This window comes from Zootoca vivipara, chromosome 12 (assembly GCF_963506605.1).
Source record: "Zootoca vivipara chromosome 12, rZooViv1.1, whole genome shotgun sequence".
NCBI lineage: Eukaryota > Metazoa > Chordata > Lepidosauria > Squamata > Lacertidae > Zootoca > Zootoca vivipara.
The window spans coordinates 53,292,089-53,317,006 of NC_083287.1; the positions used below are offsets into that span (position 1 = coordinate 53,292,089).

General features: G+C 46.0%; 1 protein-coding gene across 32 annotated transcripts in view; it reads right to left on the reverse strand.

The window, feature by feature from the left end:
• Nucleotides 1–24,918, reverse strand: part of OBSCN (obscurin, cytoskeletal calmodulin and titin-interacting RhoGEF) — a 289,452-nt gene that overhangs the window by 209,927 nt on the left and 54,607 nt on the right. For 28 of the 32 annotated variants that reach the window (XR_009558428.1, XM_060280957.1, XM_060280981.1 and 25 more), the window contains 14 exons: nt 23,530–23,820; nt 20,998–21,288; nt 20,258–20,539; nt 18,154–18,429; nt 17,330–17,605; nt 16,375–16,641; nt 13,533–13,802; nt 11,380–11,646; nt 9,531–9,797; nt 7,737–7,849; nt 6,248–6,401; nt 3,226–3,387; nt 2,330–2,434; nt 1,668–1,934 (listed from right to left, as the gene is read on the reverse strand). Coding sequence is in view for 31 of the 32 variants with exons in the window: in XM_060280957.1 (XP_060136940.1) it covers nt 1,668–1,934; nt 2,330–2,434; nt 3,226–3,387; nt 6,248–6,401; nt 7,737–7,849; nt 9,531–9,797; nt 11,380–11,646; nt 13,533–13,802; nt 16,375–16,641; nt 17,330–17,605; nt 18,154–18,429; nt 20,258–20,539; nt 20,998–21,288; nt 23,530–23,820 (3,288 nt within the window). In the remaining variant the exon portion in view is untranslated. The remainder of the gene's footprint in view (nt 1–1,667; nt 1,935–2,329; nt 2,435–3,225; nt 3,388–6,247; nt 6,402–7,736; nt 7,850–9,530; nt 9,798–11,379; nt 11,647–13,532; nt 13,803–16,374; nt 16,642–17,329; nt 17,606–18,153; nt 18,430–20,257; nt 20,540–20,997; nt 21,289–23,529; nt 23,821–24,918) is intronic. The other 4 variants (XM_060280969.1, XM_060280966.1, XM_060280963.1 and 1 more) reach the window with 2 other exon arrangements.

Below are 24,918 nucleotides of genomic sequence, written 5' to 3' on the forward strand. Positions count from 1 at the left end.
CCACTTCCATTCAGCCTAGTCTGTAAAGGCGAGCCAAGGTGTTGTGGAGAGGAAAGGTTTTCTAGCTGCAGTACCAGTGTAGCCACCGCTAGAGGGCAATGTTGTGTAACCTGGTCCTTTTCCCAGCATGCCCGGCAGGGTCTGCTGTATGGGTTTAGAGCAGGCATCCCCAAACTTCGGCCCTCCAGATGCTTTGGACTACAATTCCCATCATCCCTGACCACTGGTCCTGTTAGCTAGGGATCATGGGAGTTGTAGGCCAAAACATCTGGAGGGCTGCAGTTTGGGGTGCCTGGTTTAGAGCTTCAAAAAATGGGGTTTTACATGCCATAGGTGTGACATCTATCTACGCAATCTGTACATGGTCACTCACATATTTGCTTGGGACGTTGTGTCCAAATTTGAATGCAATCGGTCATGCAGTTTCGGAGAATAGTGGAGACTAACCCACATGCCCAGTTTACATTTATATATAGATAGATAGATAGATAGATGATATGTTCTTCCGGAATCTTTTGGATTATACTGACACCTTACTGGTAGCCTTTTTGCTGCAGCTAGGAAGTTAGGGCGATCAAGACGTTTGATGAATTGAATTTTGTTGAAAGGGCACTTTCCCACAGGATATTATTACGCAGATCTCTGATGGACTGATTCCTTTACTCAATCTGCTCAGTTCCTTCCTTAAAAAAAGGGCGCAGAACACAAGACACAATTCATGTATGTGGCAGAGAGAAGTAGAAAGGCTCCTAGAGCATGGGGAAGTCCTTTTAAGAAATGTCACTTCCTACACTTCAAGTTGCGTGCCTAACATTCTGGATCAACAGCAGGAGAGACTGCCATGTGAAGCTATCCTAAGGTTCTGAGGATAAGGTCCAGCGATAGTAGCATTTTTACCATTGAATCTGGTCCAACCTCAGTTCAGAACCAGCAATGCGATGAACCTGGCTCTAGTTCAGTAATGACTATTTGGTAGCCTGCAGGGGGGACCCAAAACCGCAAAGCACATTTATCCAACCTGCTGGCGGGCTCGTTAAATAATAATTAGAACTGGGCAAATATTTTTGCCTGCATTTCCACAACACCTTGTCTGGAAAGAAGGGCAGGGGTGGCAGGAACAAACCTGAAATCTAAATGATGCTTTCTTGGCTATGGGAATTCCACCCACCCACCTTGCGATATTTAGATCAGGGGTCACCAGACTACGGTCCGCAGGCCAGATGCGGCCCAATTGGCCTCCCAATCCGGCCCGTGATGACCCGCGACGACCCCCGCCGCCCGCCGCCCACTCTTACGGCGCGCAGCACGGAGGCGCACTTCCAGATTGGAAAAAACGCCGAAATTTGTTTGTGCACATGCGTATGGGCCTCTCCCGACCCAGAAGAGGTCATTTCTGGTGCACTTCCGGGTCGGGGGAGGCCCGTACGCATGCACACAAACGATTTTTGGCGATTTTTCTGACCTGGAAGCGCGCCACCGCGCCAGTAAGTGTGTACGTGCATGCACACGGGCGCGCACTCCCCCGCCCTCTGGCTCGCTGCGTACGCACTCCCCTGCCCTCCGGCCCAAAGCCAGGTAAGTCTGGGGACCCCTGATTTAGATAAATGGCACGGCTGCTCAGTTTCATTGGTTCCGTCGACATATTCCAGCTAAGAACAAGTTAGTACCTTCCACATAAAACTGAGCGCTGCTTTTGTCATCGATGGCATCACAGGTGTAAATGCCTTCATCAGCAAACTCTGCCTCATTGATTATGAGCTTCCTGTAGACCCCGTCGCTGACAATCTCATACTTTTGCCCAGGTTGGATCAGTTTGTCATCCTTGTACCACTTGACCTCAGCATTGCGGCGAGACACTTGGCACTCCAGAAAGCCCCGGTGCTTCTCAATTGCAATCTTTACGCGGAGAGGTTTCACAAACCTTACAGGCAGCTCTAAAGGACGACAAAGAAACATCATTACTAGCACGAATGCTCTGGATTTATATAGTGCTTTAGGAAGTTCAAGACGTTTGATATTCATTTTCACCTGGCACCTAAAAATGTACAATGAAGGTGCTAGGCAAGCCTCCCTGGGGAGAGCATTTCACAAATGGGGAGCCACTATAAAAAGGCCTGTTCTCATGTTGCCACTTTCTGGACCTTTCATGGAGGAGGCACACAAAGAGTGCGTCTCAGATTATGATCACAAGGTCTGGGTCGGTTTATATGGGGAGAGGCGGTCGTTGAGGCATTGTGGTCCTGAGCCGTTTATGTAATTAACCAAACTGAAGGTGCGTTTTTAAGAAAGGCTAATAAGCCACACTGCACTACAATGCCATCATAATTACCTTTTACTTTAAGTTTTGCCCGGGATTCTGCTTTTTCAGCAACAAATTTGATTTCTGCTGAATCCTCCATCTCCACGCTTCTGTAGACTAGCGCGTAGCTTTTCCCTGTGAATAGAGACACAAACTCACAGTTATGGGCCATCAGTTTTGAGATTTGCTGAGTGTACCACACTTTAGGCACCCGCTCCTTAATCCCATTGTAGCCTCTCATACTGCCCAAGAGGACACAGAAAGCACATTTTTAGTAGTAAATCCCACAACACAAGAACCCCCTTACCCCAGAGGACATGATCTAACATCCATTTCATACCTGCCAAGTCTCCCGCAGAAAAATACGGGATCAGCAGCAGCAGCACCAGAAGTTGCACCGGAAGATGGCCGCCACCATGTGGCCACCCCTAATATGGCCGCCGGGCATGCGTAGAAGCTATTTCTGGTGCCAGCGGCGGCCATTTTCTGGTGCCCATAGATGGGCAAACCGGCAGCAGAAAAATGGCTGCCGGCAGGAGCGGATTTAAGGGAGATTTACGGAAGAGGAGCTCAAACAGGGAGACCGCCAGGAATTGGTAAGAAAAAACGGGGGTTTCCCAGGGAATACGGGGTACTTGGCAGCTATGATCCATTTCCTTAGCCCAGAGAATTTATAGCTCTGCAAGTAGACTAGATATATCCATCTGAGAATTCTTAGCACCCTTGTCCAACAACACTTCCCATAATTATTTGAGGAAAGCCACAACACTCAAACTGCTATATAACTGATATGCGTGTGATCTGAATGTCTGCCATCAAGCTTTAGTTTTGCAAGAGACCTAAACAGTTCAGACTCACTTTCCAGTGGCCATCCCAACTAGAAAATAAATCCAATGTTTCTACTCATCAGCTGTCCCCTTTCCTACCGTCCTGCCGCAACCTGATGTTCTCTCCGGCCCGGATCTTGTGTTCGTTGCTGAACCACTGGGTTTCAACCTCGTCGTGTGAAATCTCACAGGTGAAGGAAGCACTCTCTTTCTCGCTCACCTCCACATCTTCCAGTGGCTTCACTATCTTGATATCTCGGGCTAAAGGGTTACAAAAGAGGAATTTACTGAAGGATATTTGCTCCTACTGACTTCTGGAATAAGTTGTACCCGGGCGAATTGTGTGTCCCTTTTAGCCTGCTCCTCTGTCCTTCCTCTTTTATTTCCTTTCTTTTAATTTTTTTTATTCCAAATACATACAAATCGAAACTTACAAACTTGAAAAAGGAAAAAGAAATTAAGAAAGGTTACAAAAAGAGAGAGAGAAAGAAAAAAAGAAAAACGGAAACATAAATAAATATCATACACTGATACAGTTAAATCTTAATAAAGAAAAAAGAAAATCATAAACGAAATGACATGAAGTCATTCATTATTAAACTAATACTTTACAGATCAAACACATATGTTTTAAACAATGACCTCTTCCATGTCATCCATTTTCCTAATAAACTGACATTTCTTAAATATTTCATTTATTCATGTTTTTTGTTCTTTTGTTCTTTGGGCTTCTGTTAGTCTCACAACAGTTCATTATTCCTAATTGAAACTAATTTATCTGTATTTCAGTGCATCCCTCATCTTGGTATCAGGGAGGGTTTTTTTTTACCTTTGCAGAGTTATTCTAGACACAACCAGGTCTTCACTTCTAAAACTTGACTTATCAAATATATATTTAGGTACTCCCATTCTTTCTTAACTGTCTTATTTGACTTGTCTCTTATTATATCTGTCAACCCTTCCTCTTTTTTCTTTTAGCTGTGAGTAAGGAGGGCGTGCCGATCAGAAGGTTGGCGGTTCGAATCTCCACGAAGGGGTGAGCTCCCATTGCTTGGTCCCTGCTCCTGCCAACCTAGCAGTTCGAAAGCACGTCAAAGTACAAGTAGATAAATAGGTACCGCTCCAGAAGGAAGGTAAACAGTGTTTCCGTGCGCTGCTCTGGTTCGCCAGAAGCAGCTTAGTCATGCTGGACACATGACCCGGAAAACCTGTCTGCGGACAAATGCCGGCTCCTGCAGCCAGTAAAGCGAGATAAGCGCCGCAACCCCAGAGTTGTTCACGACTAGACCTAACAGTCAGGGGTCCCTTTACCTTTAAAGAGGTGCTGCAAAGAGCTGAGTGCTGGGGACTGGCGCACGGGGTGATTTAAATCTCCCGGGAGAGGACCTGAGGGAAGTCTGATTGTTCCCTCAGGCCCACACCCCCCCCCCGGACAGCCCAGCCCTTCGCGCCAGTCTGCCATTGGCCAATTTGGTAGGCTGATGCAGAGCAGGATTTCAAGCCAGGAGCATGCTCCGGCAAGGAACAGACCCTGACACACAGCCCTGCATCACCTGCGAGGGGGAGGCGCTGGTACGCAGGCTGAGACCCTACCTGCCCGCAGACTGTCTCACCAGAGTGATGCATGTTCTAGTTATCTCCCGCTTGGACTACTGCAATGCGTTCTACGTGGGGCTACCTTTGAAGGTGACCCGGAAACTGCAATTAATCCAGAATGCGGCAGCTAGACTGGTGACTGGGAGCGGCCGCCAAGACCACATAACACCGGTCCTAAGATTGGCTTCCAGTACGTTTCCGAGCACAATTCAAAGTGTTGGTGCTGACCTTTAAAGCCCTAAACGGCCTCGGTCCAGTATACCTGAAGGAGCGTCTCCACCTCCATCGTTCTGCACGGACACTGAGGTCCAGCACCGAGGGCCTTCTGGCGGTTCCCTCACTGCGAGAAGCAAAGCTACAGGGAACCAGGCAGAGGGCCTTCTCGGTAGTGGCACCCGCCCTGTGGAACGCCCTTCCATCGGAGGTCAGGGAGATAAACAACTACCTGACATTTAGAAAACACCTAAAGGCAGCCCTGTTTAGGGAAGTTTTTAATCTGTGATATTTTAATGTATTTTGGTATTTGTTGGAAGCCGCCCTGAGTGACGGGGGAAACCCAGCCAGATGGGCGGGGTGCAAATAAATAATAATAATAATAATCCCGCAATGCCCCCGCACCCATAAAAGGGGGGTAAGCGGACTTTTAGCTGTGAGTAGGGAAGTGATGCGAAAGGGAAGGTTTGAGGCCCTTTGACCTATGTTCTGCCTCTAGACTGGCTAATCTAACTGAGCTAAAGTGTCATTCATTTTATTTGTTTGGTTGCTTATCATTCAGTAGTCCGTATAGTTAAAGCTATGGTTTTCCCAGTAGTGATGTATGGAAGTGAGAGCTGGATCATAAAGAAGGCTGATCACTGAAGAACTGATGCTTTTGAATTATGGTGCTGGAGGAGACTCTTGAGAGTCCCATGGATTGCAGGAAGATCAAACCTATTCATTCTTAAGGAAATCAGCCCTGAGTGCTCACTGGAAGGACAGATCCTGAAGCGGAAGCTCCAATACTTTGGCCACCTCATGAGAAGAGAAGACTCCCTGGAAAAGACCCTGATGCTGGGAAAGATTGAGGGCACAAGGAGAAGGGGACGACAGAGGACGAGATGGTTGGACAGTGTTCTTGAAGCTACGAACATGAGTTTGACCAAACTGCGGGCGGGAGGCAGTGCAAGACAGGAGTGCCTGGCGTGCTATGGTCCATGAGGTCACGAAGAGTCGGGCACGACTAAACGACTAAACAACAACAACAACATTCAGTAGTAGTTTAAAAAAAACAAAAAACAGGAAATTTCATCACATACCAAAGCTACAGTTTGGCTTACTGTGAAGTTCAAGCCAGGCCACTGAGCAACACAAACATTCTACCTGTGACATTTATCTGTCCTCCTTCTCACATGCAAGGCGCCACCTGATGCAGAAGTGATGGAATCTTAATAAATACACCTGTGAATCGGCCTGTGATGACTGGGCAGCATTTTATGCAAAGTCATTCGGATAGGAAAATATTTTTGTTTCCCCCACTGAAACATACCATGGACCACCAAGGTAGCTGAGCTCTTGTCATCAACAGCATCGCACATATATTTCCCTTTGTCTTCAAATTCGCATTTGTGAATCGTGAGGCTTCTCGTAGTCCCCCGTGCAATGACTGCAATTTTTTTATTTGGCCGAAGCTCGGTTCCATCCTAGAAGGAAGAAGTCCAGATCAGGTTTTAACAGATTCACCAAGTCCCTTAACTGCAGTTGCTCTTGTCTCGTCAAAATCAGTATGGAACAAGAAAGTATTCCACTGTTTGAAGGTACTACTGTATAATACTTTCATTCGAGATCCACAAAACTCTGTTTGGACAGGATATAATTCACACCTGAGGCCCCATTGGAGATTTGCCAGAATTTAATAACTGTCGTTGTGTCTCTAAGAAAGATGCCACTGAATCTAGAAAATCAATGTCAGATTTCAGAACCAGCAGCATTTGTCATGTGAATATGCCAACGAGAACAAGAGGAGAGACTGCGTCATACATTTCCAAGAGGAACGGGGTTCTTGTAATACAATTTAGTGCAATGTTTCAATGCTTCTGAGTGTCCAGTCTTGTTCTGATTATTACTGTTATGGGGTTGTGAGCTGTAAGACTTTTTGGGGTCTCTTAATGAGTCAGTGATTCTCGGCTCTGCATTTTTTGCGGATGGGTTTTCATGGGTTTTCTGACCCAGGTGGCGCTGTGGGTTAAACCACTGAGCCTAGGGCTTGCTGATCAGAAGGTCAGCGGTTCGAATCCCTGTGACGGGGTGAGCTCCCGTTGCTCGGTCCCAGCTCTTGCCAACCTAGCAGTTCGAAAGCCCGTCAAAATGCAAGTAGATAAATAGGAACCGCCACAGCGGGAAGGTAAACGGCGTTTCCATGTGCTGCTCTGGTTTTCCAGAAGCGGCTTTGTCATGCTGGCCACATGACCTGGAAGCTATACGCCGGCTCCCTCGCCCAATAATGCGAGATGAGCGCGCAACCCCAGAGTCGGTCACGACTGGACCTATTGGTCCCTTTACCTTTACCTAATGAGTCAGTGATTCTCGGCTCTGCATTTTTTGCGGTCGGGTTTTCTGTCCATGTATGTTGCTTGAAGCATACCAGGTATGCGTGGACTTGTAATTTGTTCTGGCTAAGTTGCTCCCTATGTTATGAAGATTGGCTGCCTTTGACAATAGCTAGCAGCTGTTCTAGAAGCGAGTGTGTCTTTCTCCATCCCTTGACTGGGTGTGAAGTCATCAAGCTGTCTGTGTAAAAATGCTTAAACGGGCAGCTCAAACTGAGAAAGTTTGAGGGTCAGAAAGCTGAGTTGGAGCTTTGCAATATTTTTGGATATCTGTTGGGGCGCTAAGCACCTATGTTCAACCTACATATTTGTAAGTAAACACAAATACTACACAACACCCTGAACTTTCTGCAACAGAAGTGTCCATGTGACACATTAGACCCCATTTCCTTAAAGTAGGAAAAGTCACATGGCAAGTAAATTCAGTACCTTACGCCACTTGACATCGACATTAGGTCTGGAAAGTTCACATTCGAAGGTTACTTCATCCTTGTTCTGAGCATTAATGTCTTGCAAAGGTTTGATTATTTTCACGGGTCGTTCTGCCAAAAATACAAACAACAATGGTAGTAGTAGCAGATAATAATAATAATAATAATAATAATAATAATAATAATAATAATAATACTGTCATATGATAAAAATAATAATGCCAGTGAAGGAGAACTAGTCCACCCCACAAGCAGGCATTTTATTAATACGATTATAAATAAATAAATAGAATGCCCTTCATCCAAGGACCCCAGGGCAGATTTAGTAGTAGTGGTAGTATTCTGCCCTTCATCCCAAAATCTCAGGGTGGTTCACAACAGAAAAATACCAAACACATAGTGAAACAGAAACCAATAACCCCTTCCAGCACATTTTAAAACCCACATAGAATGTTAATCAGCCAAAATGCTTGGTTGAAGAGAAATGTTTTTATCTGGCACCTAAAGATATGTAAGGAAGGCACTAGGCAAGTCTCCCTGGGGAGAGCATTCCACAAATGGGGAGCCACTGCAGAAAAGGCCTGTTCTCATGTCGATACCCTCTGGACCTCTTGAGGAGGAGGCACACAAAGAAACGTCTCAGGTTATGATTGCAGAGTCCGGGTCAGTTCATATGGGAAGAGGCAGTCCCTGAGGTATTGCAGCATTGCAGTTACCTAGTGTCAGAGGGTCATCGTGGCTACTCTAGAGTAACTCCGCTTGAGTCCAGTTTGTTTTTAAAGACTTTTATTGTGCATAGTATTTACAGTGCAGAGATAGCTTAAAACGGGACCTCTCAGTCCGAACCAGAATCCGGCAATACGTCTGTTCCTACGCCAGCAAAGTAGTTGGGGCACCCCAAAACGCCTCCCCCTTGACCTGCGTCGCGGTGCTCTCCTTAACTCTTGCGCCAGAAGGAGCGATGCCCTCTCAGCCTCCTCCTGGTCAAAGCCGTGCAATGGCTCTCCAGCATCCTGGAGCCCTTGCCTACATCTCTCCTCCCCTGAGCTTCTGCCCACTGGCTGCTCACCCCCTCCAAGGCTCTCCCTTCCCCCCTGGCTGCTTCAGACCCACTGCTGCTCCCTGTGCTTGGCAAGGTGGATGTTAGGATGATGGGGGCTGGCTCCCTGTAGGGAGTCACCCTTACACCTAGCTATCACAAGGATGGGTGAAATATACTCGGAGTTGAGTGTTGATTTCATACTCTTTATTTCATCTCATGGTAAACATTGAGTGAGTGCTTTCCCCCAAAACCTCTGGCTATTTTATACATTATTTACACAATGGGTCCTGTGTGATTGGCTGATTCAATTCCCCTCCTGGAGCCTGATTGGACTGTTCCTGCAGGCCAATCAGGTTGCTGATTCACTTCCTCCTGGAGCCAGATTGGGCGGCTCCTGCAGGCCAATCAGGTTGCTGATTCACTTCCTCCTGGAGCCGGATTGGGCGGCTCCTGCAGGCCAATCAGGTTGCTGCCTTCTAGGATCCTACCTGCCTATTGTTCTAGGATCCAAGCTCAGTACATAACAAAGGGTTTGCCAGCAACCTCTGGGTTGACCTGGGGATGGGAGTCCTGTGGTCACTAGGCACCCCCTACTGAGTGCTTCTATTGGCGGTTCATGTTTTGGTCAGCAAAATGTTTGAATGGAACTGATGCTCAATAGAGCCAGGAGGCCCTGTGCTTTGAACATGTGTCTCATGCACCCAACAAATAGGGTTGCACAACAAAGACATCTAAAATTTGAATGCCTACCTTTCACATTAAGTCTTCCTGTTGTGTGGAGACTTTCAGCCTTGAAGGCGACAAGGCCCGAGTCCTCAATTTCAAGGGATGAAAGAGTCAGCGAATGCTTCTTCCCCTGGACACTAATGCAGCAGTTGTCTTTTGCTTTCAGCCTCACGCCATCTTTCATCCAGGTAACTTCCACATTATCGTGTGACAGCTCCACCTCAAAGGTAGCAGACTCGCCCTCATGGGTATCTAGTGGCTGAAGGCCTTTCACCAGCTTGATGGGTCTCACTTAGGAACAAAGCAATATCGCAAAGAGTTAGATGTGTCTGGGCCAAAGTAAAATGCCCAAGCTTACCATTCTTCCCATTTAAGTACCCATCTGGAAATTTGTGCATGTGAAAAGATGTTACAGTTCTTGTGAATATGTGCACTATGGACGGTATTCAACACTAGTCCTACTCAGAGTAGACCCACTGGAGTTAATGGTAGGGTTGCCAGTCTCAATAGTGGACTTTAATTGCCCTGCTCTCTTTTGAGTCTGGAAACTTTAAAGAGAAACCAGCAGACCCTTTGTTTAATTTCCAAGCAAAGGGTCTGCTGGTTTCTCTTTAAGGTTTCCAGACTCAAAAGAGAGCAGGGCAATTAAAGGCACAGAAGTCCTGTCCACTATTGAGACTGGCAACCCTAGTTAATGGACAGGCCTAACATTTTTCTCAATGTGTCTACTCCGGTGGTTCTCAAGCGGTGCAGCACACATACGGCTGCAGCAAGAGAAGATGGCAAGTGTGGCTCAAGGACAAAGAAACATTTAAATATTTCAGTGTAGTAGAGCAGCAATATATATATGTGTATTTTATCTGCAGAACATTTCCAAAATTAGAATATCAAGTGATGCTCTTACAAATCAACCACTGCTAGAAGTTGTTTCTTTTTGCTTTCCAATGTATTTCTTATCAATAAAAACGTGGTGTGGCACGAGCAAATTTTTATTCTGAAAGCATGACCCAGAGAGAAAAAAGTTTGAGAACCACTGGTCTACTCTGTGTAGGGCTTAGTTGAATACAACCATTAGGTATCTCCAAAATTTGTATTTGACCCATTCATAAATTAACAGGTTTAGTTGTACACGCACAAGAATAATTCCTATAAAATTTGATTTATGTCTCTTGTCCTTTTCAGGTGTACATACAATAAGATTTAAGTGCGAATTCCTTTAACCACTGGAGACAGCCAGGGTTGAACTCGGAACCTTCTAAATAAAAAAAATCCTTCCAGTAGCACCTTAGAGACCAACTAAGTTTTTTAATTTTAATTTTTTTTATTTTTTTTATTTTTTTGTTTTGACTACGTCAGACCAACACAGCTACAACCTGTAATGGGAACCTTCTGCATGGGAAACATGAGCCCTACCCCTGAGCTATGTTGTTCCCTGACATAGCTGCCAAGTTCCGGCCTAAGAAATAAGGGACTGGACCGGAAGTAGCGCTGCCGCCATTTTGGAACTGGGCGGAGCATGCTCAGAAGCTACTTTTGATGCTGCTCTGCCCTGTTCCAAAATGGCCGCCGCACCAGAAGTCGCGCTGCAGCCATTTTGGAACTGGGCAAAGCAGCACCAAAAGTCGCTTCTGAGCATGCTCCGCCCAGTTCCAAAACGGCCGCCGTGCCAGAATAAACCGGGGGAAAACAAAAAAAATATCCGTTTTTTCGGCTGGGGACAGCTGGAAAAACGGGGGTTTCCCGGGGAATACGGGAGACTTGGCAGCTATGTTCCCTGATTGTTCCAGTGCTCATTGCATTTCAGGAGGTAAGCACTGCATTTGCAAAAAAGCAAACACCCACTAGTGAAGGCATGCAACCACCCCTGACTCACTTTCCACAGCTATTTTTGCCTGGGTCTTGTCATGGAGAGTCTCGCAGGAGTAATAGCCACGGTCCCCGCAGGCGGCAGTCTTAATCACCAGGCTGTGCTTTGTCCCTTCGGCCTTGATCTCCAAGTTGTCACCTGGATGGAGCAAGCTGCCGTTCTTCATCCATTTCACCTCTGTGGTTGGCTTGGATAGCTCTACTTCCAGAGTCACCGTCTCCTTCTCCTCAACAATCTTGGCTTCCAGTTTCTTCACAAATGACACTGGCGTCTCTACAGGCAACAAAGACACAAATGCAATGTTGTTGAGAGAGCTTTGGAAATGGCTACAATTAGGCACAGTTATAGTGGGACGTGGGTGGCGCTGTGGTCTAAACCACAGAACCTAGGGCTTGCCAATCAGGAGGTCGGCGGTTCGAATCCCCGCAACGGGGTGAGCTCCTGTTGCTCGGTCCCAGCTCCTGCCAACCTAGCAATTCGAAAGCACATCAAAGTACAAGTAGATAAATAGGTACCGCTCTGGCGGGAAGGTAAACGGCGTTTACATGTTGTCAGGGTTTGTTGCAACTACTCTTGAGTAACGACCGTCCACATGCTTGTCTTTCAGACGTTTTTATTGGTGCACATTATTTACAGTGTAATGGATTGCTCATATCATGTCTACCCGCTCGAGTCAGATTCCTGCACTAAACTCTTTCGCGTTTTCGACCAGCATAAAAGCCTCGGAACAGAGAAGCGCCTCCCTTTCCTTCTCTTTCGCAGTTCCGGCGTCGGAGGTACTGGTCTTCTGTCTGCCCTACTCCTGTCCATTCTTTCCGCCTCTCTCTCTTCCTGCCTATGGAGCAGGGGCTCTAGTCCTGCCAGAGCCCTGGCACTCCTTCTCCGTTTCCTGACTCACCTCTTCAAACCCCTCGCTCTCATGGCTACTTGGAGACGGGCTGCTTCTGATGAGGGGGGGGGTTCTCTGTAATCCCTCCCCCTTACACATGTGCTGCTCTGGTTCGCCAGAAGCGGCTTAGTCATGCTGGCCACATGACCCAGAAGCTGTACGCCAGCTCCCTCGGCCAATAAAGCAAGATGAGTGCCACAACCCCAGAGTCAACCATGACTGGACCTAACAGTCAGGGGTCCCTTTACCTTTTAGGCACGGTTATGCAGAAAGGGGGGAACGTTTGACATGAGCTCCTTTGTAAATTACCTACTAAGTAATATAAGGGTTGCTGCTCCCCCCTCCTCCAAATAAACCCAACAACTTTTGTGACCGGATTTTCACTTTTTGAAATATGGCAACTCTATGTTATGTTTATCTAGCAGAATGAAAAATGCAACATTCCAAGAGTGGACATAGTCATTCTCCCACCCAAAGCAAAATCCAGCATTTCTGAACATTTCCACTGCGTATGTGGAACTCCCTGATGTGCACCAAAGCATGTTTCCAAAGCTAAGCAGGGTCAGGCAGGGTCTCAAATTGGATGGGAGACCAGAAGGTTGATTCCTGCATTGCAGGGAGTTGGGCTAGGTGAGCCTTGGGTCCTTTTCAACTCTATGATTTTGTGAATAAATCTTTGTGGGGGGGTGAGTGTGTCCCACCCCACAAAAAAGCATATGGTAGCATTCAAAGGTATGAAATTGATGGTGGTAGTGAATAATCATCATTGTAAGCCTAGATCTAGCACACAGAAGTCTCTGAAGGACTTACAATCTACTCTTACAAGCTTTACCATCCCCATTTGGAATCTAAAGTGGTACAATTCAGAATGCTACCACCTCAGTCTACCATCTTACTCTGTGTAACTTGAACCTGACCTAAACATGTAGCAAAAAAGGTGGAAAAGTTAATAAAGGGGACAGGATGGACGGTACCATTTCAAACTGCAGGTCTGGAATGCTAGTTTTAATTTCTCTCCTGCATAAAACCTCCCTACAACTAGGAAACAGGCACCACAGGGGAAGGGCTTGCTCTAACTTCTTTTCCTGGTGCACTAGATTTCCACTTGCAAATAGTGTTTTCCCTCTCCCCCACCCCCCACCCCCAGTCCGCTTTTAAATCCAGAAACAGAAAGCGGAAGGCCATTCTATCTCCATCTGCTGCATGCTTAGTTGCAGCCTTGCAAAATCCACCTATTGGTGGACGTTCTTTGCTACTTTCCACATCTCACCTTCCACTTTGAGGGTTGCTTTGCTCTCTACTCCTTCTGCTTCTGCTGAGATTGAAGCCGAGTCTTTCAGAGTCAAGTCAGTGATGGTGAGGCTATGGCTCGAGTCCTCCTGGGATACGACATATTTTTTACTGGCTTCGATTTTGGTTCCGTTCCGACTCCACGTGACAGCGGCGTCGCTGGGGGAGACGACACATTTGAAAACAGCCTCTTTGCCTTCTTCAGCGACTGTGTTGTGGAGGCCTTTGACAAACTTCACCAGCCTAGGAACTGGGGGAGGAGATGGCGATTAATTGTCATAATAATGCAGCGTGTTCAGCTATGCATATAGAATAAAGGCACATTGGCCGTCCCCTTATCCTGGGGTCAGTCCACTGGTCCATCTAGCTTGGCATCGTGCATCCTAAATGGCAGTCGGTCTCCAGGGTTTCAGACTCGTGACATTCCCAATCCTGCCTACAGAAGGAATGAACCTGGGATCTCCTGCATGCAAAGCAGACGCCCTACCACCGAGCTACAGCCCTTCATCATTGAACATTCACCTCTTCTTTCCATCTGTGTCAAAGTTCCCCTTAAAAGGCACCCCTTACAGTGCTACCTCGGTTTAGGTACATATTTGGTTCTGGAAGTCCGTACTTAATCTGAAGCGAACTTTCCCATTGAAAGTAATGGAAAGTGGATTAATCTGTTCCAGGCGGTCAGCGGAGTCCTCAACCTGAAGCGTACTTAACCCGAAATATGAGTGTAATTGGTTCTGGAAGTCCGTACTTAACCTGAAGCAAACTTTCCCATTGAAAGTAATGGGAAGTGGATTAATCCGTTCCAGACAGGTCCGCAGAGTACTTGAATGTACTCAACCTGAAGCGTACTTAACCCAAGGTACGACAGTACTGCACTTTTCGAACTCAGAAGGCAAGAGGATGTTGGGGGGGGGGAAACAGAATTATTTGGCTCCTCAGCTGATTTTGTTCTGTGTGTTAGTAGGAGGCCAATCTAGGAAGACCCTGCTTCACGAATTTTACTGTCTAACGAGACCACTGATCCATAAAATGAAGGCAATAATCAATGTACAGTGGTACCTCAGATTAAGTACTTAATTGGTTCTGGAAGTCCGTACTTAACCTGAAGCGTGTCAATAATTCGGCTGTCCCGGGGGCCAGTTGTCAGAGTGGTCCCACAGGCCAGATATGCGATTGCTCTCACAAACGTGATGAACAACACACAAGTCAGTAAATAAGGCTAAACTGCTTTATTTACATATAAACAAACTGGGAGCTCTACATCATGGCTCCCTCTCTCTGGCATCACAGCCCGTAAAGAGAAAGAACAAAGGAAAACAACAGTCCCACTTAGGAAGATTGTAAGACAAACATCCTGTCTACGTCACTTCCACTCTGTGGGAATGAAAACACATACAGTCATATGATTCACAATAAACCTATGACTGCAGACGGGGAATGAATCCTAACAAAGCGTACTTAACCTGAAGCGAACTTTCCCATTGAAAGTAATGGAAAGTAATGGAATGGATTAATCCATTCCAGACAGGACCACAGAGTACTTAAACTGAAAGTACTCAAACCGAAGCATACTTAAACCAAGGTATGACTGTATTAGTGTCATCTTGGCCAACTTGAGGTGGGAAACATGTGCTTGCTCAGCTGGCATATAGCTCTGCACCAAGCCTTCCCATACAGGCGAAACTTGGAAAATTAGAATATCATCAAAAAAATGCATTTATTTCAGTAATGCAACTTTTTCTTTTTCTTTTAATTTTTACAAATGCTTTCTTTTGGAAATTTCACAGAAAGAAAACAAATAGTTTATACAAAATCATACAAAAATAAACATCGCTATTACATTTCATTAATTACATTCCATTTATAATTGAGCCGCCTAACGACAAATAATTACAATTACAACAAATAAAGGCTTGACATATCTTGATTTGCATGTCATGCACCTATCTCATATATTGGTTTCACCTTTTAAGTTGCATCACTGAAATAAATGCACTTTTCGACGATATTCTAATTTTCCCAGTTTCACCTGTACTTGAACATATACACGGTCCTCATGCAGGACCATAACCTGCCTCTTGCACCATTGTCTACCATGCTTCTTCTTCACACTGCAACACCATCCTCCCTTTTAGGTGGCCTGTGCAGCTCCAGAACCCCGTGAGAGACACAGCTTTGCTTTCAGAGCATCCCCTAAGCCAGGGGTAGCCAACATGATGCCCTCCATATGTTTTAGGACTACAACCCCCATCAACCCCAGCTAGCATAGCAAATAACCAGGGATGATGGGAGTTGTAGTCCAAAACTTCTAGAGGCCACCACATTGGGTAGCCCTACCCCAAGCAGACCTCCCCATCCCTGACAATGGACCTTTGGGTGCCCATCTCTGGATCAGCTACTGATAACACCTGAGACCTTGAAATATACTTAGAGTCGAGAGTGAATTTCATGCTCTTTATTCAGCTTGTAGTAGCAATAGAGGAAGAAGAGAAGAATCCTCTTTCCCCAAAAATGTCTGCTTATATACATTATTTACACAATGGGCCTTGCGTGATTGGCTACTTCAGGGCTGCACCTGTGGGCCAATCAGGTTGTGGATTGACCTCTGCCAGCAGCCTGATTGGCTGCTCCTGTAGGCCAATCAGGTTACGGATTGACCTCTGCCAGCAGCCTGATTGGCTGCTTCTGCAGGCCAATCAGATTGCTGATTCACAGGTTGCTGGATTGGGTGGCTCCTGCGGACCAATCAGACTGCTGCATTCTGGATCCTATTGTTCTAGGATTCAGCTCAGTACATAACACCCCTGAAGCCAGAGCCATACCTGTGGGGCTGACATGAATGCTGCACTTGTCATCCTTGGTTTCACAGCAATAATCCCCCTTGTCTTCTGCCCGGAGGCCAGTTATGACCAGGATACGCTTTTCGCCCACCTCACGCATCTGGTAGCGCTTGTTTGCTTTGAGCTCCACTCCATCCTTGCGCCAGACAACTTTGCCCCCAGTTTGGCTTAGTTCACAGCTCAGAGTCAGGGCCCCTCCGATCTCAGCTTTAACGGGTTCCAGCTTCTTCGCAAACTTCACTGGGACTTCTGCAGTTAAATTGAGTGGAACAGAAAGTACATCAGCACCCATACATGTATGGGTGCGAGATTTGGGTCGAGGAATAACCAGGAAACAATGGAACTGGATTTGGAACAACTTCCACTCTAATATAATTTCAGCAGGCCTAAAGGATAACCATTTTAAAACCTAATGTCAATGGTATTTAACACCTTATAAATTGAATTTAACATATAAGTTAGGAACAACTCCTTCCGTTTTGGCATCCTCCCTTGCAAGTTACAAGCCTTTCTCAAAGTATGAGGTTCCGCAGCTCAGCAAGTCCACACTAAGCAATAGGAGGGGTAGGGGACCAAGTCTGTGAACTACTTAAGAAAGATATAGGAAGTAGCGGTTTGTTTGTTTTTTTAAGAGCAAAGCTCTGATTTTTAAAGGGAGTCATTAGAAGATAATAAGGAGTTGATTTCTAAGATGCATAAACTCATTCTGGAATGGGAAACTAAGGATGAAACGGTGAAAGCAGCCATGATTCATTGGGCAAGGGATGTGGGTTTTGGGTTGGGGTAAGCCTGGCTTTCATAGCCGTCAATTTTAGACTGAGCTGAGCTTGCAAACTGCAGAACATTTAAATAGGTTGGGTTCAGCTTGTAAGGCGTAGCATTTGGGGCCCCAGGAAGGCAAACTCTTTCCTGACTAATACTGAGAAGTGTTCCTCACCTTGGACCTGCACCTGGAACTGCTGCTTATCACTCTTGGTCTCACACGTGTACACACCAGTATCTTTGACATCGGCCACCTTCACAGTCAGGGTCCTAGAGGCCCCATCTTTTTTCACCTCGTACTTCTTGCTGGCTTTGATCTCAATTCCATCTTTGAGCCATTTGACTTCGGCATCTTCAGGCACCACTGAAGTTGACAGGCTGATGCTCTTTTCCTCCTGAACGACGATTGGCTTCTCTTGAGGAACTTTCCTTTCGAATTTTGCCTCAGGCTCTGCAATTAGTAAATGCTATACATAAGAACTTCCGGGTTCTCCGAAACTCTACAGAACCTCAAATGAAATTTAAATTAAGTAGGTTCACCTTTAGAGATGAACCGAGTCAAATTTCTCCCCCATCATAGCTGCCAAGTCTCCCATTTTCCCCGGGAAATCCCCGTTTTTCCAGCTGTTCCTAGCTGAAAAAATGGATTTTTTTGTTTCCCCCCGGTTTATTCTGGCGTGGCGGCCATTTTGGAACTGGGCGGAGCATGCTTAGAAGCGACTTTTGATGCTGCTCTGCCCAGTTCCAAAATGGCTGCAGTGCGACTTCTGGCGCGGCGGCCATTTTGGAACTGGGCAAAGCAGCATCAAAAGTCACTTCTGAGCATGCTCCGCCCAGTTCCAAAATGGCGGCAGCGCTACTTCCGGTCTGCTATTTCCGACCCGGTCCCTTATTTCTCTGACAGCAACTTGGCAGGTATGTCCCCCATTCCAACAAACATATCACTTTAGGATTGCTTTCTGTTGTTATTTTCCTCCTGCAGAGCAAAAGGGAGCTTACCTACTGCTTCAATCTTGAAAATCAGTTTCTGGCCAGAAGCTTCACATGTGTAATTCCCTGCATCATTCTTCTCCACCTGCTCCAATACCAGCTTTCGGGAGGTGCCATCAGAGACCACCTTGATTTTTTTGCTAGTACTGAGGGGCTTCCCATCTTTGTACCACTTCACCTGGGTATCGGAAGTGGCCACCTCACAGACCAAAGCAGCGCTCTCCTTCAGGACGGCCTTGACCTCCTTCTGCACCTTCTCCTTTTTGGCAAATATATCTGCAACCTCTGTGACATAGAGGAAAAGCAACTGAGCATCTGTCGGTGAGGAATGAGCGTCAACAGGGGCTGCCAAATTGTTGCTGTTTGGGGTGGGATTCGATCACGTACCAACAAATTCAGGGAGTGCAATTAAAGATTGAACTTTTGTGCTGGGAGAAATGATAGAGAAATGAGCTGGAAACTGTGGGATTAACACTTGCTTTGATGCAACGCCATCTAACCTCCACAAAGACAAATCAGAATTAAAGGTAAAGGTAAAGGGACCCCTGACCATTAGGTCCAGTCGTGACCGACTCTGGGGTTGCGCGCTCATCTCGCATTATTGGCCGAGGGAGCCGGCGTATAGCTTCCAGGTCATGTGGCCAGCATGACAAAGCCGCTTCTGGCAAACCAGAGCAGCACACGGAAACGCCGTTTACCTTCCCGCTGTAGCGGTTCCTATTTATCTACTTGCATTTTTGACGTGCTTTCGAACTGCTAGGTTGGCAGGAGCTGGGACCAAGCAACGGGAGCTCACCCCGTCACAGGGATTCGAACCGCCGACCTTCTGATCAGCAAGCCCTAGGCTCAGTGGTTTAACCACAGCGCCACCTGGGTCCCAAAATCAGAATTAATGCTCATTAAAAAGCCAGCATCATCTTATCTCCCTGCAAACAAACCAGGATGAATGCTCAATAAGCATGTTGTCTAGAGGTACCCAACATTACCACTTCAAACCGCTCTGTGAGCTCTGAGAGGCCATTGCGCATAGCTGTTTTCAGGTAGACAGGTTATATAGATTGTGCAGGCCTGTAGCAGAAATTATAGCGTCGCCTTCCCGCAAAGAATTCTGGGAATTGTAGTTTGAGATGACATTAAAAGTTCATTTGCCAGTCCCTTCATGAAACCTCCAATACTGATGTTATTTCTGGTTTATTTTTGGTCCCTCTTTTGTTGCAGTAGAGCAGTGTTTCCCAACCTTGTGCCTCCAGATGTTTTGGGACTACAACTCCCATCATCCCTAGCTAGCAAGACCAGTGGTCAGGAATGATGGGAATTGTAGTCCAAAAACAGCTGGAGGCACAAGGTTGGGAAACACTGCAGTAGAGTGCAAGAGTGCCCCTACAGAGGGCAACAATGCAATAACATTGAGGAACTATCACAGACAAACCGGGAAGTTAACAATTATTACTATGACTGTAATTTGTTTTAACTATTTTTGATACCAAATTTTAAATTGTTGTAACCTGCCCTGAGATCTAATGGTGAAGAGCAGCTAATAAACTGAAATAATAATACAGAATGATATGTGGACTGTTCAGTATTTATCTACCACTAATGTTCTATTGGGACGTGGGTGGCGCTGTGGTCTAAACCACAGAGCCTAGGGCTTGCTGATCAGAAGGTCGGCAGTTCGAATTCCCGCGACAGGGTGAGCTCCCGTTGTTCGGTCCCAGCTCCTGCCCACCTAGCACAAAAGCACATCAAAGTGCAAGTAGATAAATAGGTACCGCTCCGGCGGGAAGGTAAACAGCATTTCCGTGCACTGCTCTGGTTCGCCAGAAGCGGCTTAGTCATGCTGGCCACATGACCCGGAAGCTGTCTGTGGACAAACGGCGGCTCCCTCGGGCCAGTAAAGCGAGATGAGCACTGCAACCCCAGAGTCGTCCGTGACTGGACCAAACGGTCAGGGATACCGTTACCTTTAAGTTGAGAGACTCCTACAATCTTTGGGTTCCGTAAAGGGGTTACTAATGTTCTATTATTGCATTAATGCCATGTTGTAGAATACACCCTCAATAAACCCCCAGCCTGTAGGGGTCCTGGTCTTGGGAAGACCATCTTTCATTCTCACCTGGAACATTAAGTTTGAAGGCCAGTTTCTGGTTTCCGGCCTCACAGGTATACTCGCCAGCATCCTCTTTCTCCACCTGCTGCACAATCAGCCTCCGGGTCTTCCCTTCAGCTTCTACCTTGAATTTCTTGCTGGAGGTGATCCGCTTCCCATCCTTGAACCACTTCACTTCTGTCTTGGCTTGGGCCACCTCACAGGTGATGGAGGTATTCTCCGAAACAACGGCCTTGATCTCCTTCTGGACCTTCTCCTTTTTGACAAATGCATCCTCAACTTCTGCAACTGTGGCAAGGTGTGGGGGGAGAAAAGAGGATAAGCAGAGATCTATAACTCTAAGCTCCATTTTATAGCAAGGGATGCTTTCATTTTGTATGGGAACTAAGTAAAACACTAACAGCAGAGATATCACACATAAGACCCACCTGCCGTTTCAGCCACTCTGTCCCTGCAGCAATATTCACACCCTCCCAAAATAATTTGTAAGTCATCTTTGGACAAATAAGTGGTGCCCAAGCAAGACGGAGAGGATGAGTACCAAGAACTACCACTTCATGCCCCAACATGAGCTTCTCTCCTATTCCATTTCAGTTAGCAGAATTTGGAGTGTAGGGTGTGCATTTTTTCAACATAGGCAGCCAAGGTGACATGGCTGAAACATGAGAGGTGACATGGGTGGGGGGTGGCCTTTGGTCAGTGGGTAAGGTATATAGGTAGTAAGGTATATAGGAGAGAAGTCCAACCTTTTGCAGCTTCAGCAATGACTTTGAAGGTGAGCTTTTGGCCAGCAACCTCACAAGTGTATTCGCCAGCATCCTCTTTCTCCACCTGCTGCACAATCAGCCGCCGAGTCTTCCCTTCAGCTTCTACCTTGAATTTCTTGCTGGAGGTGATCTGCTTCCCCTCCTTGAACCACTTCACTTCTGTCTTGGTCTGAGCCACCTCACAGGTGATGGAGGCGTTCTCTGAAACGGCGGCCTTGATCTCCTTCTGGACATTCTCTTTGTTGACAAACACATCCTCAACTTCTGCAACTGTGGCAAGGAGAGGGAGAAAAGAGGACAAGCAAAGACACTTTGAGCTCCCCTTTTATGGCACTTTAAGGCTTTCCATTGACATCTCATCAGGACTATAGATTCGCGTGTCATAGAATCCAGGGGCCACCAATCTTTTTGGACTACTCGGCACATTTTGAAATTTGAGAAAGGGCTGCTGGGCACCAGTCACAAAATGGTTGCCATGGAAAGTTGGCTATGCCCTGGCTGGATTCTTATGGTGGAGATCATGCAATATAGATACACACAAACACAGCTCTAACAAGGAACATTTACAAATATGAGGGAAAATGTATAATGTAGCTACACGCACACGCATTCACTCTCACTGTGTCATATACACACACATATACAGCGGTGCCTCGCAAGACGAATTTAATTTGTTCCACAAGTCAATTCGTTTTGCGAAAAATTCATCTTGCGAATCGCGGTTTCCCACAGGAATGCATTGAAATTTCTTTTTTTGCCCATAGGAACACATTAATTAAATTTCAATGCATTCCTATGGGGAACCGCGATTCACAAGACAAAATTCGTCTTGCAAGTCACCATCTGATCGCAAGACGCATTCATCTTGCAAAAAAATTCATCTTGCAGGGCATTTGTCTTGCGAGGTACCACTGTACTTCACATATACACAGCCGCAATATATTTCTCCCTCTCTGCCTAAGTGCATCTCACACTCTCTCACAGAGATCATACATAAAAGTACTGCTTTTTTTCTATGAAAAAATGTAGAGTGATACCTCGGGTTACAGGCGCTTTGGGTTACAAACTCCGCTAACCAGGAAGTGGTTGCTCCAGGTTAAGAACTTTGCCGCAGGATAAGAACAGAAATGGTGCTCTGGCGGCGCGGCAGCAGCGGGAGGCCCCACTAGTTAAAGTGGTGCCTCAGGTTAAGAACCATTTCAGGTTAACAACGGACCTCCGGAACAAATTAAGTTCTTAACCTGAGGTACCACTGTATAGGGGTACTTTCATTTTGACTCAAGAAAATCAAATTTTTTTAATTCGAATTGGGAAAAATAAATACAGTAAATGGACAAAAGTACAAAGATTCACAAAATGTTTCAGGGTCTGTGTACCCCCAGAAAAAAAGCACTGCATACAAGCAAACCACACACAAAGCCTGCTTTCCCTGTCTGTCTTGGTTGTTCTCTCTTACACCCACACATCACATACAAACAGAGCACACATACACACATATCTCTCCTCTTCTCTCTGTTGAAGTGCATGTCTCTCTGTTACACACACACACACAGAGAGAGAGAGAGAGAGAGAGAGAGAGAGAGAGAGAGAGAGAGGGAGAGAGAGGGAGAGAGAGAGAGAATCCTTGATCACCCACCCACATTAAGAAAAGCCTTTCCACAAGTGAAGGAAATGTCTACCATTTCCAAAACAAACAAACCAAAAATAAATAACACACAAGGTGTGCTAGATTGGCAAACCCTGATATACACTATTAATGCAGGAGGTTCCAACATCAATCCCTGACAGATTAGCACACAAAATTCAGGTTACTTCACAAAACATACACACAGCAGTAGGGAGACCACCCATATAAACGGCAAAGCCCTTTTTGAATCAAACAGGTGAAACTCGGAAAATTAGAATATCGTTGAAAAGTGCCTTTTTTTCAGTAATGCAACTTATTATTTTTTTCTTTTAATTTTTACAAATTCTTTCTTTTGGAAATTCCACAAATTTTGGAAATTACAAAAATAAACACCGTTATTACTTTTCATTAATTACATTCCATTTATAATTGAGCTTCCTAATGACAAATAATTACAGCAAATAAAGGCTGGACATATCTTGCTTTGCATGTCATGCATCTATCTCATACTGTATATTGGTTTCACCTTTTAAGTTGTGTTACTGAAATAAATGCACTTTTCGACGATATTCTAATTTTCCGAGTTTCACTTGTAGGTATGAATTCTTCTTAAAAATTACTTCACAGTACACATCATTTAAAGCGATGCCCAGCAAGGCAGTTGGGCTGACAACGCCAATGGCTGCTATATTATGCCACAATTACCATCTGCTCTCCAATTCCATTTGAACTTGCAGTATAATTATAAAGGTTTGTGAGACTCGTGATTTTTCAGCATTGGTGGCAAGAGAGAAGGGAAAATAATGCACGATAACCACCTTTGGGTCATCAGGATAGGCAGCCCCAAATATAAAGTAATAGGGCAGAAAGAGAAGCGTGCAAACCTTTTGCATCCGTTGCAATGACTTTGAAGGTGAGTTTTTGGCCAGAGGCCTCACAGGTGTACTCGCCAGAATCTTTCTTCTCCACCTGTTGCACAATTAGCCTCCGGGTCTTGCCATCGGCTTCAACCTTGACTTTTTTGCTGGAGGTGATCTGCTTCCCATCTTTGAACCACTTCACTTCTGCGTTGGCCTGGGCCACCTCGCAGGTGATGGAGGCGTTCTCTGAAACAAGAGCCTTGATCTCTTTCTGGACCTTCTCCTTGTTGACGAACGCATCCTCCACTTTTGCATCTGGGAGGGAGGGGAAGAGAGCAAGAAACATACAGTAACTCCACCTCCCCTTTCAAGGCTCTCCAAGGCTTTCCACTAACATCTGGCTCATAGATGAGTCAGAAGCATAGCTGCCAAGTTTTCCCTTTTCTCGCGAGGAAGCCTATTCAGCATAAGGGAATTTCCCTTTAAAAAAGGGAGAACTTGGCAGCTATGGTCAGAAGCAGAAAAAACACTTGACAAATGCTCCATGAAGCAGGGTCTTCCTAGATTGGCCTCCTACTAACAAACAGAACAAAATCAGCTGAGGAGCCAAATAATTCTGTTTTTTTTTTCAACATCCTCTTGCCTTCTGAGTTCCAAAAGTGCAGTACAGTCATACCTCGGGTTAAGTACGCTTCAGGTTGAGTACTTTCAAGTTAAGTACTCCACGGACCCGCCTGGAACGGATTAATCCACTTTCCATTACTTTCAATGGGAAAGTTCGCTTCAGGTTATGTACGCTTCAGGTTAAGTACGGACTTCCAGAACCAATTACACTCATACTTCGGGTTAAGTATGCTTCAGGTGAGTACTCTGCGGACCCATCTGGAACGGATTAATCCACTTTCCATTACTTCCAATGGGAAAGTTCGCTTCAGGTTAAGTACGCTTCAGGTTAAGTACGGACTTCTGGAACCAATTAAGTACTTAACCTGAGGTACCACTGTACTTAGAATGAGAATGAAGATGACAAGCAGTGTCACCTCTTAGACAGGTTGTGAGTAAGCAGGCAGGCCGGTTGGTTTGGTTGGTGGGCTACCATCCCATTTGCCCTAATTGGACCATCCTCCACTGGAAAAGAGACATGATATTGCCAGAGGGGGGAAATCCACCTTTGGAGGGTAGATAGTGGCACTTGAGAAAGGGGCTTAGACAATACAAAGCTAAGAGTTTTAGAGGGAGGATCAGGTTTGGAGCTGGTCATTGGAACAGAGGCAGATTTAGGGCAGAGAGTCCAGTTCTGCCACACTGGGTGCCAAGCATAGGCCACGGGGATCTCAACCCAAGGAAGATTGGAGTTCAACAGTTTGCTGAATGCTAATATGCCTGGGGAGACACAAGTGAAGGATGATAAGG